Source organism: Austrofundulus limnaeus, unplaced genomic scaffold, assembly GCF_001266775.1.
Source record: "Austrofundulus limnaeus strain Quisiro unplaced genomic scaffold, Austrofundulus_limnaeus-1.0 Scaffold39, whole genome shotgun sequence".
In the NCBI taxonomy this organism is placed as follows: Eukaryota; Metazoa; Chordata; class Actinopteri; order Cyprinodontiformes; family Rivulidae; genus Austrofundulus; species Austrofundulus limnaeus.
This window is the reverse complement of record NW_013952441.1, coordinates 944,285-964,834: the sequence shown is the minus strand read 5'-3', so window position 1 is coordinate 964,834 and position 20,550 is coordinate 944,285. Positions and strand designations below refer to the sequence as shown.

At 38.7% G+C, this 20,550-nt stretch overlaps 1 protein-coding gene across 1 annotated transcript in view; it reads right to left on the bottom strand.

Annotated features, from left to right (window-relative positions):
• Positions 1-857: 857 nt before the first annotated feature.
• Positions 858-20,550, bottom strand: part of lhpp (phospholysine phosphohistidine inorganic pyrophosphate phosphatase) — a 30,608-nt gene continuing 10,915 nt past the window's right edge. Inside the window, exon 7 of the mRNA XM_014007034.1 lies at positions 858-2,335. Within this exon, the coding sequence (XP_013862488.1) occupies positions 2,239-2,335 (97 nt within the window). The 3' untranslated portion in view covers positions 858-2,238. The remainder of the gene's footprint in view (positions 2,336-20,550) is intronic.

The window sequence follows — 20,550 nt, the reverse complement described above, 5'->3', positions numbered from 1 at the left end:
ATTCGTAAGAACGAAACAGCCTACAGTATTTTTACAGCTGAATTATTTATCAAATAATGTCTACTATTACAACTAGTTGGATTCCCTTTAAAGAATACCAATTTGCGTTATTTGTTTGCTTCTTAAAATGGAAAAAAGGGGAGATCTTTTACTTGATTCAGAGTCATTTTAAACTGCACTAATTCTACACATTGGTTAACCCAGCTTGAAGAATGCTTTCTATTAATAGTTTAATATGTTTACTGTGACTTCCACTCATAACCAACATAGCAAAATAAAGCAACTTATTAAAGAAAACAAACATTATTGATGTGAGAAATCCATTCTCCCAAGATTCAGTTTCTGACACATGAAGTCACGTTTGTCCATTATGTTAGTTTTGACAAAGACTTGTGTACTTTTTTTCTCCAGTCTCCATGGTCTGTGACTAATAAGGACATAGTCGACAGAACCTCACTTCCAAAAAATGACCAGACTATCCCTTTAAACAAACTGAAAGTCCTGGGCAGAGGTGGCTTAAAGTTAAATAAACAAAGATAAGCAGTTGTAGATGTGTGATTCTTCACTCTGGTGATGGAGCGGCAGCTTCACTTTTGTTTACAGAGTGAGAAACATGAGCTCAAACTGTTGAGAAATTCATCACGCCGGCTGTATTCTGCATTTATCATCTCTCAAAACAACTCACTTCCCATTTCTAGAGGTTTGTTATTGTAAAACAAAAGCRGCTCCGATATGAAATCCAGTTCAAACCAGAGCCAAGGCTAAATTTCCACTAACCCTCCCCACTCAGTTTCTTTGGAACCTTAAGACCTTCAGTGAAAATGACTCAGACTAATTCAGGAAGATGCTACACACTGTTACAGACTAATCAAGCAGCTTTATTAGAATCAAACATCGTTGTAAAACACTTCAAGGGTGAGAATTATTTGCATTCAAAAGAAAAACAAATTTAGTTTCACTAAATCACAATTAATAAATAAATAGTTCAGTTTGTTAGGACTAAGGGTTATGTGGGAATATTATGAAGASTAATATCTTACCTGCTGCAGATAGCTCATTGAAGGACCTCAGTTTGGGGGGAAAAACAACAAAAAATAGTTTATTGTACTGGTGAGCTAATGGCATGTTTGAGCAAAATGGATGGCTGCTAGGACTGTGAAATTATTAAAATTTGTAGTTTTAATTTTGACTTTTGCTCCAAATAATCACAAAACAGCATAACTGACGGAATACAATGATTATTAATAGTATTTAGCTCTCTTTTGTAATATATTTTCATCTTGTTTTGCCTCTTGAATAAGCTGCAGCAGGCCCAAATGGGGCTTTTTCATTGGTTTTTGAACTTGAATATTATGGTATTATTGTTCAAATTCATCATGGATAAAAATCATTATTTTCCTTTTAAATATTGAAATTGTAATTAACCTTAAAAAGGCATTATTTTTAGGTGAAATAAATGTGATTTGATAGTAAAGCATGACACTGAAAAATAAAAACTAAATTTAGAGAAAAAAAATACTGATTCAATAAGGCCCTACACATTATAAGTGCACTATGTTGCTGATTTTTTTATTTATTTATGCTTGTTTTATGCGTTAGCTTATATTTTAATAGGTTGTCAGCTACTTTAAAGAGAACCTCTATTTTTATTTTTAATAATTGTCTTAAAATGTGCTTTAAAACTCTGCTTCTCCAGACGGAGGTCAATCATAGAGCCATCTACAACAGGTAAGATATTAACTGCTCATCGCCTTTCCACAGAATCCTGCTTCAAAATACCTGAGCTCAAATTACAGCAGGGCCACTACATTTGTGCACAATCTCGCACATACAGTGTGGCTGTAAGTACACACTCACAATGGCTCTCTGCAACACGAGCAGAGAGTCTGAACGCTGCGTTACTTTCCTCATCCAACTGTCAATCAGCAGCTGGTTACAGGCACATTCGTGTCAGTTTGAGGTAGCCCATCTATGCCAATCATGTACTGACAAATGCAGAGTGCAGCTCTAAAGCATTCACAGCTCTCCAGAGTATATTTCCTTACAGTTAGTTCGACACTATGTAGGGCAGCAGGTGGCTGATCTTTCGCCATGTTTGGACGTTATTTGTGCAGTTACCTCTACGAGCCATCTCCCTATACAAACCAGTGCTTTAACAAGCTACATATTGATTCTACTGAGCCTGTACCCCACTGGGGTCAGGAAAAGGAAAGTCCTCTGGGTCTGGTTCTTTTTTATTCAGTGCCCCCTCTGACGAAGAATCACATCCACAGCCTGAGCGAGGTTGTCCACAGTGCCATCAGCAGTCACCGTCGGGTGCCTCTCATCAGTCGGTCTGCAGGATAAGAAACAAAACCGTTAGACAACCAAAACATTTTACTACTGCAGAGGCACAAGCTAAGCACTGGTTAATAAAAATGTTTAAATTCCCCTCTAAACAAAACAACAGTGCAATAAAAATTAAGGTTCGTCAATAAATGCCTGCTGAGTTGTTCTCCTTGYGGTTAAAAAGGTATCCGAGCAGCTGTTTGCCAAAAGCCAGTGCAGGGTTGTGCATGTTTTTTGATTTTCTATCACCAGCTGCAACACAGTGTTCCAGGCTCACTTATTTCTGTAATTTCATGCAACAGGAACACACAAACAGGCTGAAACCAGTTAATTAAAAACAACAAAACATCAGACGGTATAAATGAAAAGGATTGAATGTTTGTAAGGGTTTAAAGTGACACTGTAAATCCCAGAGGTAGGAACTTGATGAAAAATTGAAGCAAAACTAAACGTCTGCCACTCATCACAGACCAGTTTGTCCGTATGTACTTTTTAGCACTGGGACACAGGGGGCTCTTTTTACACTGGTTCTGAGCGCAATGGGAAAGTGTTTAATTAGCATTCAGTCCTGATCAAGTGACCCAGYGGCAGTTGTGGGGGATTTATCAACTCAGGCTCCAATCGGCATTGATGGGAACACAACACCCGGGTGCCAGTTTTAAATGAGCTTGTTGCAGAACAACAGAGCTGCTTCATGAGTAGCAGAGCTGCTTTAACACTTGAACTAACAMATACAGTATACTTATATAACAACAACAACAATTATAATAATGCATCAGTCTTTTATAGTGCTTTTTAGGACTCTCAAAGATACTTTACATTATTTATTCACACACATATGATGGTAAACTACATTGTAGCCACACCTGCCCTGGGGCACACTGATGATATATGGCAATATAGTGTTAGCTATATATAAACTAACTAACTAAATCACACACTTATTATATATATATGGTGTTAATTTCTGAGCTAATAATGTTTGCTYGGGAACTAAACCTATATCGCCATATATGTATTAGCTTGGGTGCTAATGCAAAAGCGAATAGGTTAAGCTGAAGACGCTCTGTTGTCCTCCATCATCATTCTCAGTTTCAGKATGAGTCATTTCTACATTCTCTTCTCTGTCAACGCGCTCTGGTTTAATTTAAAAAGGCTGATCATCAGATATTATCCAAGATTAACCTTCAGGGTGGATAGAGCTCGCTTGCAGCACGGCAACACCTAGTAAATGTGAATGAAACATCAATTACCCGGTCTGCTTTGCAACGTAAATAATATGATGCCGTCCACATACTGTATATATACTTTATATATATATATATTTATAAAAACTAAACAGTATTTTTACAGACTCTCTTTTACAGTTGGAGTAAGTTGTGTTTAGTGTTACAAGTCAGGGTTCCCTTCGACAAAGGAACTTTTTCTGTATGAAAACAGCATTTGTTAAGAACTTCATGAAATGATTAAAGAACTGCAACAAAAAAAGGACAAACTGGCCAATGTTCCATCTATATTTTTGTTTCTACTTGGGTTCCTAAATTGTGGGAAAGCTGCACAAAGGTAACCTTGCCCATCTCTGACTGCTGCCTTTGTTTGGCTCAGAGCCCACTGATGGGACGCTGATACGGCTGTTTAATCAGCTGGTAGGGGAAATGTAATCCATTTGGTGTGGCACCAGGCCCGAGCCGGCATGCAGAACCCTTTTCCTCCCCGTCACATCAAAAGACATGGACRCCCCCTTTATTCACCCACAGGACTGCCCAGGAGTCTCGCTCGTTTATGAAGTGGAGCCTACAGACCCCCTTCACCTCGCCTCACCTCCCCAGGCTGCCTACACCAGACTCTGTGTGCCGCCTCTGTTCCACAGTCACGGACTGGAGCTCCAGATGGGGACTCTTTGTCTGGCCTTGAGTGTGCAGCACACACCGCCATTAATCCTGCCTTCCTCAGAGCTCTGCGAGAAGACCATGGCAAATATTTGTGAGCCGCCCAAGTGCATCGGCAGAAAGAAGAGGCCTGGGGTGTGTGTGTGTGTGACAGTGGGGCAGAGAGGCGTTGAATACTGAAGCCGCTCTGAATGCAGGAGAAGGGTTGCCATGTGTTTACGCATGTCTGTCAGCTGCCAGCGCTTGGGCTATGTGAGCTGCTCCGCTAATGGTCGGGGTGTTATGTCTCCTGCGCTGGATTACTCCCGCACCCTTTTCTGCCCGAGGACCGACAGAGTTCACACACGCACACAGAGGCACGAACTCACTAGCAAGTCAGTCACATGGCTCTTATGTTTCAAGAAGAGATTCAAACCGCACTCTCTCTCTCTCCTACCTGTTGCACGTTTAAGCCTCCCCTTTCGCCTGCGTGCATTCAGTTTGCGGCGTTCCTATCACTGTCATGAATAATGAAGGAGCAACCAGGTCAATGTGACCATGCAAAATTCAGCACAATGCATCTAGTGTTACCGGTGAGGTAATCTGCGGCCCGCTGCTCGTCCTTCAGGTCAGGGCAATATCAATACACATAAAAGAGATCTGGTCCGGACTCCGAGATTGACTGACACCGCACGGCCTTTATGTGGAGATGAGGTCAGGCCGTGAGGTAGGAGGTGGAAGGCAGCCAATAGGTTTTTGTACAACACAGCTGCTACTGCACTGAAAGGGCAACCAGCTTTTTGCAGAAAATTAACAAAACACCAAAAAGATGGTGTTTGGGGTAATGTACTAGAAAACAGGGCAAAGATTTCTAAAGCACAACAATGTAATTATACAAAAAAGGGTAATTAATAATTACAATAATTGGAGTCTGCAATATTTAGAGTTGTTTACATGTACAGCGGGTAAAATAAGTATTGAACACGTCACCATTTTTCTCAGTAAATATATTACTAGAGGTGTTAATGACATGAAAATTTCTCCAGATGTCGGTAACAACCCAAGTGATCCATACATACAAAGAAATCAAACCATAAATGTCCAGAAATGAAGTTATTTGTAATAATGTGGAATGGCACAGGGAAAAAGTATTGAACACGCTTACTGAAATTTATCTAATACTTTGTACAAAAGCCTTTGTTGTCAATGACAGCTTCAAGACGCCTCCTGTATGGAGAAACTAGTGGCATGCATTGCTCAGGTGTGATTTTGGCCCATTCTTCCACACAAACAGTCTTCAAATCTTGAAGGTTTCGTGGACCTCATCTATGAACTCTGATCTTTAGTTCTTTCCATAGATTTTCTGTTGGATTCAGGTCAGGTGATTGGCTGGGCCATTCCAGCAGCTTTAGTTTCTTTCTCTGAAACCAACTGAGAGTTTCCTTGGCTTTGTGTTTGGGCTCATTGTCTTGCTGAAATGTCCAGCCACGTTTCATCTTCATCATCCTGGTAGATGGAAGCAGATTTTTATCAAGAATGTCTCTGTACAATTTTCCATTAATCCTTCCTTCAATTATTTGAAGTTTGCCAGTACCATATGCTGAAAAACAGCCCCACACCATGATGTTCCCACCTCCAAACTTCACTGTTGGTATGGTGTTTTTGGGCTGATGTGCAGTGCCATTTGACCTCCAAACRTGATGTGTATTCTGGCATCCAAACAGTTCAATGTTGGTCTCATCTGACCAGACTACTGTATATTCTCTCAGTATTTCACAGGCTTATCTAAATGTTGTGCAGCAAACTTTAAAGGAGCTTCAACATGCTGTTTCTTCAGCAGTGGAGTCTTGCGTGGTGAGCATGCATACAGGCCATGGTGGTTCAGTGCATTACTTATTGTTTTCTTTGAAACAAACGTACCTGCTAATTCCAGGTCTTTCTGAAGCTCTCCACAAGTGGTCCTTGGCTCTTGGACAACTCTTCTGATAATTCTTTTCACTCCTCTGTCAGAAATCTTGTGAGGAGCACCTGGTCGTGGTCAGTTTATGGTGAAATGATGTTCTTTCCACTTCTGAATTATGGCCCCAACAGTGCTCACTGGAACCTTCAGAAGTTTAGACATTCTTCTGTAACCGATGCCATCATTATGCTTTGCAACAATAAGGTTGTGAAGGTCTTGAGAGCTCTTTACTTTTACCCATCATCAGATGGTTCTTGTGTGATACCTGTCCATCATTTGGGACTGAACCAGCTTATATTAATTTGCACTGACAAGGGGCAGGCTTGCTTTCTAATTACTGAGAGAGTTCAGCTGGTGTCTTGGCTTTCCATGCCTTTTTACACCTCCCTTTCTTCATGTGTTCAATAYTTTTTCCCTGTGCCATTCCACATTATTACAAATAAMTTCATTTCTGGACATTTATGGTTTGATTTCTTTGTATGTATGGATCACTAGGGTTGTTACCAACAACTGGTGAAAATTTCATGTCATTAGCACCTCTAGTAATATATTTACTGAGAAAAATGGTGACATGTTCAATACTTATTTTACCCGCTGTATTTGTCATGCTGGAATAAGCAGTTTACAGTGGTGAGCACAGCACATCTCTGCTCCAAGACRGTCATTTTGATGTAACTGTTGTGGGGGTACATGCTACAGTTCGAGCCACATTTAAAGTGGTGGATGAAGAATAAAGAAATAAATAGTGACTAGGTGTAGAGTAATTGATTTTTCATTACATGCACAAACCACTAATCTGCTAAACAAGAATSTTAGCGCCGCTAACACCAAACTGCTAAACTGATAAAATTACTGGAAGCTAACACTAACCGCTAAGATGACTCTCATTCAGCCTGTGTCGCTGACGCACACTTGTAGTTTTCTATTGGTTTAATTTGAAGGTGGGTGAGCTCATCTGAAACAAACTGACCAATCCAAACCAGAGTTACAGTTCTGTCTAACTTGTGATACTTCCAGTTTAACCCTTTTTGTACAAAAGCTTTTTTTTTAAATCAAGTTTGTATTTTTAGAATTACCATTTGAAGTTAGTCAAACAACAAATCGCAAATTCTTTTCCCCCCAAACTTTACACGTAGCCAATTTCTGTATTCATTAATTAAATATTGTAAAATATTTTATTTATAAATGAGAAGCTAGTTTTGCTATTAGTGAATTAGCTAATGTTTTTTGAGTTTGACTTTATTGAACGTAATGTAATAAAAGAATAAAGTTATATAAAAAATCAATTTAAAACAAAAAGCAAACAAAAGAAGAACAAGTAGGAGTGGGTAGAATATAAACTTTGTGTATTTCCTCGCTGCTAAAGGTAGAGCGACCAGGTTTGCTGCATGACCTGTTCACCTGTTCCCCCATGTTTTGTCATGTGTGTTTTTCTTGAATGGTTGTTCTTAACTGCAATTTCGTTCTATATTGCATCCCTGATATTATGTGTGAAYGACAATAAAGAGAATATGAATCTTATTTAGCTGTGCCCACCACTGGCAGTTTATTTAAAATGATGAACCACTGGACCTCTTTTGATAAAAATCTCAGAAACCCCTCATTAGCATGGCTGCAACAGTTGAATGACATAAGAAAACGCAAAAATGGCTATATTTCAGTCAAATATTGTGATGTGGTAGTAGCTGAGAGTCAATCCCAACACGCATTCTGACTGTGAAATCTCACAGTATTAAAAAATATTACAAAATGTTATTTTTTAAGGAACTTCAGTAGTCAGAACTCAGTTCAATCTAAATTTAGATAATGACTGATTTTCGACCAATGAGCTGAGCTAAAAACCTCCCTCATCAGCTCTAACAAGTTTTCAACATTTAAAAAAAAGCACAAATGTGTGCCTCAAGTGAGAAAAAATTGTCTCCCTTTGGGGAGAAGAACAAAGCCCTCCAGTTTATCATATAACATCCATAAAAGAGCTACTGATGCTTTAATATTGAATTTGACATTAAAAACATCTCAATTGTCCCTTTGCCCACCACTTGGATGTTGCAATTCATAATGAAACCTTGTGCACGCCTGCACAAGTATATGGACTTTGATAAAATAATAAAAAAGAAAAAAAATCCCACACAGGARGGAGCATCATAGACATTCAACTATTCTTGTTTCAGTTTTAGTCAGATGCATGAATTACCCAAAACTCTTGCTCTGTTTTCTGACAGGCTTTTGAGTTTTTGATTAAAGTTTGAAGTTTAGAAAAGTTTAGTTTAGAAAAGTGCAGACTTCTCATTTTTCCAATGAGGGGAAAAAAAATCTATAAAACACCCCTCTAGAGAAAACATTTAGGCTGATAGCGTTGTCAAGATAAGGTTAATTTTAACCAATGATCCTTGTTCTTTGAAAGAAAAAAAAATCAAGCTTATATTATAGCAACTAAGCCATGACAGCTGATTAAACTGGTCTGAAACCTGAACAGAGCATGTATTAAAAAAAGTTCTGTTCAGGTAATAAAGAGTACAACGGGTCTTTAAAACTTGGACATACAGTATTTCTTCGTGCGTACACTGGGCCTGGATGAAGTGAAAGGGGATATGAATGAGTCATAAAACAGGTACCTGAGTGTGAAAGTCAGCTGATACTCAAAGATAAGACATCACACAAAAATAAGGGTAACAGGATCCTTTGACCGTGTGATATGAGAATAGCTTCATCTTTGTTTGGTCGGGATACATTAACAAGGCAACCAACTGCAGGGCGAAAAACCACGAAAACCTTCCCATAAGTTAATGCTTAACACACAGGAACACAAACCAATAACTCACGTGCACAGAGAAGCAAAACAGTCACTCATCGTTTATTCAATTTTTGATTTAAAGCTCTTCATCTGGTTTTGCTGAGTAGGCATTTTGCCTGACAGAACAGATGGAGCAGATACTGAGCACGAATGAGGGTAGAGATAAAAAAACTCAACTAACAGCGCATGACTGAGTAGGTTWTGTTAAGTTAAAAATGAGGGTTAGATTTGGTTGACTTTCTTACAAATGAAATCAAAGGGTTAGGTTAGTGTTAGTTAAGTGGGTTTTTTTTGGGTGAGGGGATACTTTGACATGAACTGAAATGCCTGATTTATACAGAAGATGACTGAAAATGAGAAAAGTTGCAACTAGAAATACCAGATGCTTTTGATAATCCCTTACTTCTGAGACAAGTGGACTTTATCATTCCTGCCTAATCTGTGGATATCAGTTGGACTGAGGAAAAAAAAGTAGTGAGCTGCCAAAAATGTTGGAAATGGGCACTGATTTTCTTTCGGTAATACTTCACGAGAATTCMCACTGTGTTACAATCAGTCAAAGTGTTTTTGTAAAGAAACCAAATGAGATTCATCAAATACATTCATGTGTGCACTTTGAACCCCTGGTTGACAAACTCTCCAAAAATGCAAGTCATTTTAACTGAATGTAGGTTAACTCCTAAGTTACACTGACTGGATGCGGTTCCACTCCGCTCTGCTGCGGTGCGCAGTTCAGTCGTTCATTTGTGACCCAATTTATAATGTCCACTGATAAATGTGCAAGTCAGCAAAAATAATAAATTCTGTGGAAGAAGAACTCCAAACACAGTTGAAACCACATCGCTGTTGTCTTTTTGAAACTTTTGATTTCAAAATAAAATCCATGTGTATTTTGTGTGTCTGCATTCTACATAGTACCTGCTTCCCAAACTGAATGATACATTTTGACAATGTTTGTGTATAAATATATACATATATTAATTAATATAGCTATGATTTCAACAAAAATCAGTCTGCCTTTGGTGAATTATTTTGAAAATACAGATGTTGTGACTGTTCATTTTCCTGTTGGTGCGATGGGAGTGCACAAAACCCAGATGTAAGCAGGTGTCGGTGCAGTTTTTGATCAGATTGCAGCAAACTGGCAAGACTTCCCAAAAAACTTTTRGATCAAATACTTTAAATTCCACCTACAAATGACTCCCTCTAAAATAACTTAAGGTGAAAAAAACAAAAAAAACAAATCAACAAATCTGGTTCCTATCAGACTGAAGTGAACATTTGTTAGCAATCAGTGCCAACTTTAAAGTAGTAATTCCCTGGGAACAAACTCCAAAGAGCGCAGCTTATTTGTGTCTAAATTACACAGATTAAAGACAGCATGTCACAAGTTGAAGTAAAGACTTGGCATTCTTTGAAAAAAAAATGCATATCATCCACAGTTAACAAAAAAAGTTATATTGAGAAATGACAAAGTTATAGTTTTTCACCTAAATCTTTAAAATATCATTATGCAGGTTCTTACGCAATTTTGCAATATCTTGAATTATCTGTTAGCACATGAAATACATGTTAGGAATGACCCTTAGCTACTACCACACCAAATTATAGCTCCGTAAATCTGTAAAACTGGGTGAATTTTAGCAGTTTTGGTTCTTTCCAATGGCCAATTTGAACTGTATGGAGTCCAAAAGTGAACCAGTTGAAGATGTAAGTCTAATWATTTTTTAAAGTGCCTATGACATGTATATTCATGATATACAAAAAGTTAAAGAAAACATCTTTATATTTAAGAAACTTGGGTAAAATCATTTGTATTGTACCATTATGTCTCATAATTGACAAATTTTCTTTTGAACTTTGCTCAGAAAAAGTACAACAGGAAGTGACATCAAAGGGGAAGTCTTCGAGAAATAAAACTCTCTGGTTTTTGGTCAGTAAACAATATTGTTTGAACTCTGACTCTTCCTCATCTATCTATTATAGTAATTAAAATAATCTAAAGAAACATCAGATTACTCTCTACAGTCTGTTATCGGCCTTTGTAGAAATCCTCTGTTCACATTCAGACATTCCCCTTTGACATCACTTCCTGTTATTTCACATGCAAATATCTCAACAACTGTTCATCTCAGCTCCATGAACTCTTTTTTTTTACAATATGTTGTCAATGTTACCTTTCCAAAAATACATTCATATTTATTACAAAAAATTGACATCACAGGCACTTTAAAGCTACATTCAAGTCCATTCAGTATTTTATAAAATATTTTGCCGAAAGCCAAACAGGATTGATTCAAACACAAATCTTGTGTTAAGTATCAGTTGATGATCAGACTCATTAACTACCATACCACAATTTATCTTTAAATGGCTAAAACTGACAGAGCTGCAAATATTTGAATGTTTTCTGAGGTTAGTTGGCTTTGGCGGCCATCTTGAATCAGAATGTCATCAGAAGTAACCAGCTGTAGATGATCAAATTATTCATTTTCCTGATAGTTTCATAAAAATCTCTTTTTCTATGACTTATTTTGCTAAAGTCGTGAACAAAAAAAACTCTCGCTCTGCTTTTTGTCTTCAGCAGAAGACTTTGGATTAAAAACATGAGCTTATCACCCGGGACATGACGTTCGTAAATACAAAAAACAAGCCTGAAATAAAGAAAACTGCAACACCGTAAACATTTAGTCATCAAGCTGTCATTTAGCCACACATATGGAATCATAATCATGAGAACAGCACTGAAACATCCCTCAGCTCCTTTTTTTTAGTAGTTTTTCATTCCAAACTAGTGATCCAGTCAAAGGGAAGGATAGTATTTTCACAACAAAGCGACCTTCACAACCCGAGAGGGAACATGACTTGATGATAGCTCCAGCCTTTGTGTTCGCCCAGGCCTTGTGGGCGACATCAGATGCGAACACAAGATAAATCTTTTTTGCTCCAGCCCCSGAGGCTGAAGGGTGAAGGTGTGCAGCTGCTTGTGTTTCTCTCCACTCTGTGATGCCGTAGGAGTCTTGGCCTCGAGGGTGAGAATGTGATCGCAGTTTGACTCGTACCCGGTATAAATAAAAAGGTCATGAGAGGAACTGATTACGTGTGAAAACCCTTTTTGAAAAAAGGTGTCACAGTGTAAAGCAGACCGCTCTGGTTAATCGAGATACAAAGTGGTTTCATTCTGACTGACTTGAACTTTTTGCTTTTCACTGACAGCTATATATTTAGAAAACAGACAAGATAAGACTTAAATAATAATACAGCTGAAGACTCTTAGAAAAACAGCCCAACTGAAGAAGGGGAGCCACCACCTTACAAGCATATTATGGCAACACAAATCAAAGATAGTGATTCAGGAGATTTTACACTCCAGGAGATGTTTTATCACTTTATCTCAAACAGGTTTGTGTGATGTTGACTCCCAAATCAGTAAACAACTGCAGGGCGGTTTTTGCACTTTAACCCTAATTAACATTTTCTTCGGTCGAGCTGGACACCAAGGGGATTCCCTCTGATTCCTCATCCTGCTGCTGTCTGAAAACCTGTCCTGGGTGCAAGAAACCTACCTAAAAACCCACCCACAGGAAACGATCAAATCTTTCCAACACCAAACATCAAGGGTAAAAAAAACAGGATACAAATCAAACCTCAAACATAAATAAAAAAATAAAAAATACATGGTTTCTGACTAATTAAATTCTTAAAATTATAAATATATATAATATTGAAATACAAAACTTATAATTTAGTTTCCTTACATAAGGACAACTGATCTAAAACCAACATACTCAACATTAGGATTAGAGGTGTAAGAAAATATTGGTACACTGAAATATCACTAAATTTCATTTCCTGATACTGTACCGATTCTCAAAAGCACTGCATAGATTTTAATTAACGGTTAGATTAAATTTTATGAATACAATGYGTGTTCTTTATTCTGGGTTTTTACACATTTGAATATTTTGGAGAAAAAAAATGGAAACATAACATAACGCCTTGCTTATACTGTAGTATCGCAATATAGAGATTAGTGGTGTCGGGCCCTATACCAGCATTTTTTCAAGGTTCAMAACACCCCAATACTTGGGATGGATACAAATACCGGATTCGATACTCCATTGAATGTGTTACAGTTTATATTTAAAATGACAAGTTTATTTCCATGTTTAAAAAATTTATCATGTTTATTTTAAAATGCTGCAACTGTATATATCATGCTGTATATTTGAGTTGATACAGTCAGGGGGGCTGTAGGCCTGTAAGGAAGGAGAGCCACCTTGTTATAAATAAAAAAAAATGTGTTTTTAAAGTCATTGTGTAATCATAATTAACTTGATAAGTACTCGGTGCTGGTGAGTACCCAAACTGAAGTACTCCTACTAGTACTCCTGGGACTGAGGAAGTTATATGTACATGCCCATGGGAACCCCATTAATGGAGGCACCACTGAAACCATCACTTCCAAATAAAGGTTGAAGATTTTATGTCATCATGTGGACTATTCAAAAGTTTCTGATTTGTTTGACCAAATCTTTAAAATAATTAAAAGCCTAGGAGTCGATCTGAGCCTTAGCGCTTTTTAGTTCTTTCTCGCTTTTGCTCATTTGCTTTCCATGACACGAGTGGAAAAGTACTGTGGAGGAGCACTGAGGCTCAGTCAGCTCTTTTGTCTAGTCGTGGGAGTCTAGTCTCACAGTGAAAAAAAAAAAGAAAAGAAAAAAAGCTTTGGTTAATTATTAATATCTGATTGACTTCTAACACGTGGCAGGCTTTAGAGAAGCCTGCAAGCAGAGGAAACTGTCACCCCAGGGTGGTGTAGCAGGCAGGGGTCTCGTCTAGTTTTATATCCTCTTTATGCCTTTCCTTCTGCACACCAATGAGAGTGGATTTCTCAAGCTGAAAAAAAATGCTCTGCAGGATCCCCAAATCCTGTCCAGCACTGATTATGTTTACATTCTTTACAAAGTTACTCATTTTATTGCACAAAAGGGATGAAAGCAGGAATACACTGCCTCTGACCAGATAAAATTTAACGCTGCCTGTTTCTGGTTAAAAAAWAAAAAAAAGACAGCTTCCCCCAAGTTCCTATACGCTTAAAGGGTTTACTCATTTGTAAACATTTAAACTTGTATAATCCCGCTGCAATGACGGGGATACTGAAAGCCCGACAACCTATCCGTTCATCTCAGGAAACAAAAGGATAAGATCAGGGCATGCAGTCAGGAAAGCAACACACACAGAAAACACAAAAACAGTGCGTTATCTGAAGGAAATCCAGCAGTGAAAGAATGGAAACCTTATGTAACGTGTATTTTATTTACCATGCAAATATTTAACCAACACTTAGTTGTTCTCAGAAAAAGAAAAGGCCCAGAGCTGTTTGCACCTTGCAGGCATCCCTCTGTTTATTTGCATCTTTAATAATAAAACGTACTATGACATGTGAGTTCTTCACTTGCTTGACATTTAAATTACTTGGACATTTTACACAAAATTCCCATTAGTTATACCAATAAGAAAACAATGAAAAAGCCCCTAAATTAGCTAAATAAAACTGACTAAGCTAATCAGTTCGTCAAATGACTCCTGCAAAACGTTTTCATTTTAAATACAGGGACGTGGTTTGATCCCCGGTTTGGACTTGGGGTCTTTCTGTGCGGAGTTTGCATGTTCTCCTCATATCTGCGGGGATTTTCTCCGGGTACTCAAGTTTCCCCCACACCCCCAAAAACATGTGCAATAGGTTGCCCTCAGGCCCAGGCCTCCCTTGTAAAAGAGATCTGTGATCTCAATGGGATTTGCCTGGTTAAATAACGGTAAAATAAAATAAAACAAAAAAATAAATTTGGCTAAGATACAGGCAAACACACATACACACACGTCTCTCTACACTTGTATGGATTTTTCATTGACTTCCATTCGTTACTACAGCCTAACCCTGACCCTTTACCCTAACCTAAACTTAATTCATACCTTAGCCTTAACCCTTTACCTTAAATTAATCTCACATTTATCTACCTGACCCTAGCCTGGCCCTTGCCTTCCTACGCAGTTTYACTCACTTCTAGTTTCCCTTCACTGCTCCATCTGGGATTTCTCCCATAGACAAGGATTTCTTCRGGAGAATTTTCATCCGGGCCAATCAGAGAACAGAACGTCGATTTTCTGCGCAGTGTCTGCTAGTTAGTTTAGCAATGGCAGTGGAGAAAGTGAATAAAGCCAGTCTGTGTTGATAAGGCTTCCAAATTAAAATAAATTTGTCTGACAAAGCAGCAGCTCTCATTACAGCCGTCTCTTTCGACTCGGTACTTTTCTTCTCTCAGTAGGGTTGTTTACAGGGCACGCAATTTCCGGTTAGCTTCTTAGCTTCACGGCGACATACGTCGCAGCCAACCGATCCAATCATTTTAAACTTCAGCAGAGGCCACGCCTCCAGCAAGAACCGCTTCTCTATAGYCGCGAGTCCAAACCCTCGTACGAAGCAAAGTGAAGGACAAGGGTCTGGTTTTTACCAGGGTAGCCTAACCCTAACCACACAGAGCTTTACATATACAAAATAATCCTCCGTAATGAATCCTAAATCCAAAAAACTATTATTACCCAAAAGAAGAGGCCAAAAATACCCAGTTTCTTTAAAGTTCAGACCTCAAAACAGCCACAAATACTATTTAAAAACAACAAAATAACTACTATAAAAATGAAGCCCAGACATCCCCAGCAAACCACAAAGCAATCCACCAAATCCTAACCCTCCACCACAATAAACCAAGCCCCACTACCCAACCGAAAAGCATTATGGGTCACCCTCATAACAACGCACCTTGACAGAGGGTACAATTAAACTAGTACCCCTAACTGGCCGGCCAAAACTATATTCATAACTCAAATATACATCTAAACCAAAAAATAAAACTATAACCTCAGTGAACTGCAAACAGTCACTAGAAGGAACTCTTCTAAATAATCTAAACTTTTATTTTGATTAGACTAACCCCTTTCTCCGAACTCTCCTCCCTTCTCTATGAAGMACAGCACATGACAAACACTCAATGTACTGGCTGAGTTCTACTCAAAACAGTAGGCCTAMACTCACCAGAACATGCCAGCCATATTCCACTACATCTGACACAGCMCATAYAAATCAAMAGGCTGTCTCCAACTGGAACAGCCAYCTCCACCATCATGCACTTCCCATAAAGATAGGACCCAGTGGCCCAGGATTGGACCTGATCTCGAGCAAATGTGCACTTCCTAAGGGATTTGCCAACTCTGCGGAGCCATTGGGCAGCAGGTACTTTCCTAACCTAACCTAAACTTAATTCATACCTTAGTCTTAAACCTAAATCCAGACCCACGAATGGGGGTTTTCCATTGTTTGAACCAGGCAAATGTCCACAAAACGACAGTGTGCTCATAAGCAAAGTGTGTCAAAATATTTTCACACACCAATACAAAGACATGCACACACACCCAAATAAACACCCTTACACCTTCAGGCCATAATAGTGCATACAGTCATGTGTACACAAAAGGTGACCCTGAGTGTTTATCTGAAGTTAAAATGTTGTGTAATTGAGTCTAACGAGCTTTCATGGGCCTAAATGACACGTTCAGAAATGCTGCGGCTGTCTTTTGACAAGTTCACAGCCCTAACGGAGATGAGTGCATCAGAGATAACTTCACTTCCTTCCCACGCAGACTAAACTAATGTGCTTAAGGTGGTTAAAGAGGACCAGGGTGTGGGATTGCACTCTGCTGCAAGGCRGTACAGCATGCCTTCATTCTTGCGTACAGAGGAAAAAGCCTTCACAAAGACCAACACTGAGCAAAACCTGTGGTAAGGGCATGAGTCAGACCCAACTTGCAAAGGCACGACTGCACATTAAATCCAGTTCTGGGTAAATATGAGAGAATTAAAGGCATCAGAGTGATGGAATCTTTTTTTCTTTTWAGGGAAAACATGTACGAAGCAGTAAACGCAGCAGACAAAAAGCTCACACTTGGACCCACGTGCGCTGTCGTAGGCACCAACGGCACAGGACACCAGAGGAGGCCTGAAAGATAAGCTCAGCTGAAATACAGTCCGCACCCGAGAGCGAGCCCCGGAGCAGTTCTCAGCTCGTAAAAAGAAGATTAAGCTGCAAACACAGCCTCGCACAGAAGACACGGCCACTCTGTGGAGGTTCGGTGTCACGGATCTGCCCAGAACAAAGRCCGTCAATAATCACAGCCGTCTTGAGTTCTGCCTGATGTGTACTGGACTCACTAGAAAGGAGACCTGATAGGTTGTTTATGTCAGCGGGAGAGCGTCAGCTTTCTACATCACATGAAGACTCCTTTTAATTCAACTCAGGCTGTAGGATTCTGGATGGTGAAATATTGCTGACACAATTGTACAAATAAATATGCATTTTTTCCCAACAGTTATGCCTCAGTTCACTTTGTCAGCCATCTTGAATTGCGCTGGCTCCAAAGGTTAATCAACTGCAGGGTACAACCAATAAATAACTCCTCAACATTGCATTAATATCAGTCCAGCAGTTTGTAACCACTTCATAGCCATTTCTGTGTTTCTAGAGGTTAGCTGGGTCATTTTTCCGTAATGTATAGTGACACTGAGCAACCACCTCTGTGCTYTCATCTCTTGATAGACCTGGATCTGGTGACTGATCATATTGTAGGTGTGTGTGTAGCAGTTACACTAATGGTTTTCAAGATTTGCATAGTGACCATCTGGTGGGAATTATGTTCCAACCGATGTTATTCATTCACAAAGCTGCAGTTGTGCAAATGTGTGTGTTTTCACTGAAGTACAACAGCTTCATTGATAAGGAGTGGACTTTGTAAGATGTGTCATATACACAGCATCAAACAGATTATTAACATCCAGCCTATAGAATATACAGATGTCAACTGCTTGGCAAAGGAGTCATATCATACTTTTAAATCAATATATTTTTTTTACATTTAATCATTCAGTTGAAAAGTAGAATTGCAACGCTTTGGTCTGAATTCATTATTGTAATTCCACAAGCCCCTCTTTCAGCCCTTTTCTGAGCTAGAGAAGAATAAAGATGACCAAATTGTAGTTGGTAAGTCCAGAACTTATTTGGCAGTTTCTTGTAAATAGTTCAGAAAACATCACAGAAAATGAAAAGGGTTGAAAAAATATGAGCCAAACAGAATATAAAGATATCCAAGCAGCACCGGGAAAAATAAATCAAACTTTTCTGCACTCCTAGAGACTCCAAGTACACAACAAAATGTATTTAACGGATAAAAATTTGGATTTTGCGTTTGTCCCCATTCAAGAAGTAAACTTGAGTTTAAAAGTAAATTACAAACAGAATATCAATCATAATCAGAACAGTACTATTTTGGWTAAGTAGTGCAACCCGTCACAGCACAGTGTCACTACTGGAGTAAAACTAATCTTCATGGTAACTGAGTGACCTCTGACCCCCCCTACTGCTGAGCTTATTTCCTGTTGTGTCCCTCGGTCTCGGCTGCAGACTGAGAGGACGTAAACCAGTAAACTGGTTTATGATTTGTATCATCAGGGACCAGCTCCCCCTCGAGAGCTTTCATCTGGCTCCGACTGCTCGTTTCCCAACAATTGCATCAGCATTGGAGCGTTGACCAGAAGGCGGGGAGGTTTAACGTAAACCATTTGGAGGACGGCTGCTGTTACTGCTGCCGTGTGAAAATGTTTGCCCAATCAAACGAGGACGTAGTGTGACTCATCACCAACATGTGTTTTTTTTTCTTGACAGGAAAAGAGTTTGTGTGAGTTGGCATTTGATTTCATCAGATTGGGCAGCAGCAGCAGCGTTACAAACGGAGCATGTGAAGGGGTGACATTTTCGTAAAGCTTCAAAGCTACAGAGTTCTGCGCTGATGCAGATCCTTGAAGATAAGAAGAAGAAAAACAAAAGAGCACAGGACCCACTGTGGTTGAAGACAGTAGGAGACCCCTATTCAAAACAGAGAGCTTGTACAGAAGCCACAAAAAACAAACAAAAAAAAAAACAAGGATGATATATTCAGCATCCTGCAGTTTGACCAATAAGACAGAGAGAATTCTGTAAGGCTTATTCTTCAAGACAATGTTACTAAGATTAAACTTTATTAAACCTTTTCTAGGTTTTGTTAAACTTTGTTAATCTTTACTTACAAATATTTCACCCAAAATGAGTCACAATGAGAAATTATTTAATACTGAGTTATAATTCTTAAAATATCCATCTCAAAAACTTCAAAATGACATGTAGTTTGTTGAAATTACTGGAGATGAATAGTGTGATGTTTGGACAAAGATCAAACAACACTGGAAGAAGATCCATATATTATATAGAAGCTAGCATAAATAGCAACAGCAACTAGCTGTAGCACTTTCAAGGTGGACTGGGACACTTCTGGCAGGATATTTCTAATTTTTTTCACAATAATAACTAAATAACACAAATGTGATTGTTGTTCAAAGAGTTATGTATAACAGGTAAGATAATTGTTCATACGTTTTCCTTAGAACCCCACTTCAAATGGTTTGAACTATACTTTATACTTATATTTGTCAAGTGGTAAAATCTCAAATGGCTGCTGGAAAGGCTTCATGTAAGCTGGCAATAATTTTCCCAAAAGAAAATATTCAGCTAACAGCTTCTAAGATGAATAAATGTCAATTTTGTGTTTACAGTTTGACTCAAAACTTAATAGTAGTTTGTGTTGAAACTATTATTTTTCTTCAGACTTAGTTTCTCTCTAAATACTTTGTTTGTTTTCCTATGCAAGAACAGTTGTATATGAGTTTAACAATGCTGCAAGATTTCAGCTACTAAAAACACACAACTCCAGAACTGAAAGTTTGGACAGAGGATGAACTGAGAGCACAGTGTTCAGCTCGTTGTTCCCATGCAGCTGATTAACATCAGCAGTCAGGTTTACACACACCCTGTCTAATTTCCACCCACTGTTTTTTTTTTTTTACTGGTAGGCCCCAGTTTGAAAACCTGTTCTACATTAAAGAGCAGCTCTGGCTCCACTCAGCTGCACCGACTTCAGCTCATTGTTTAAAAAGCAGGGAAAGCAGAGCGCTGGCAGAACTGCTCTGTTACAATTATCCCTGCATTGTGCCTTTTGTCCAACAGGCATTACTGCTGAGGCCGGTAATCTCACTTTGCTTGGTTCTTTAATAAATTGGATCAGCAGGAGCAATGAGCAGAGCACCTACACAATAACAATGTGCATGAAACTTTGAAAGTCCTTTAATTATTATGATCTCTAATGGGAGAGAATAAATGAGCAGCTGCAATAACATTATTCTCATTTAATTTGGTGTTTTTAAGATAATGAAAGCTGTGAACATAACATTTATTTTGAACAGTTTATTGTTTAAAAGCTAGTAAAGATCAGTAGGGGTGTAAGAAAATATCGATACACTGAAATATCGCGATATTTCATTTCCCAATACTGTATCGATATTCCAAAGCCCTGTATCGATTCTTTTATTAAGGTTTAAAATGTCAACTTTCCTGCAAGCCATTCATTTTTATGTTGTAGTTCAGCCTCTTGACCACTAGTTGGCAGCAGTGAGCCAG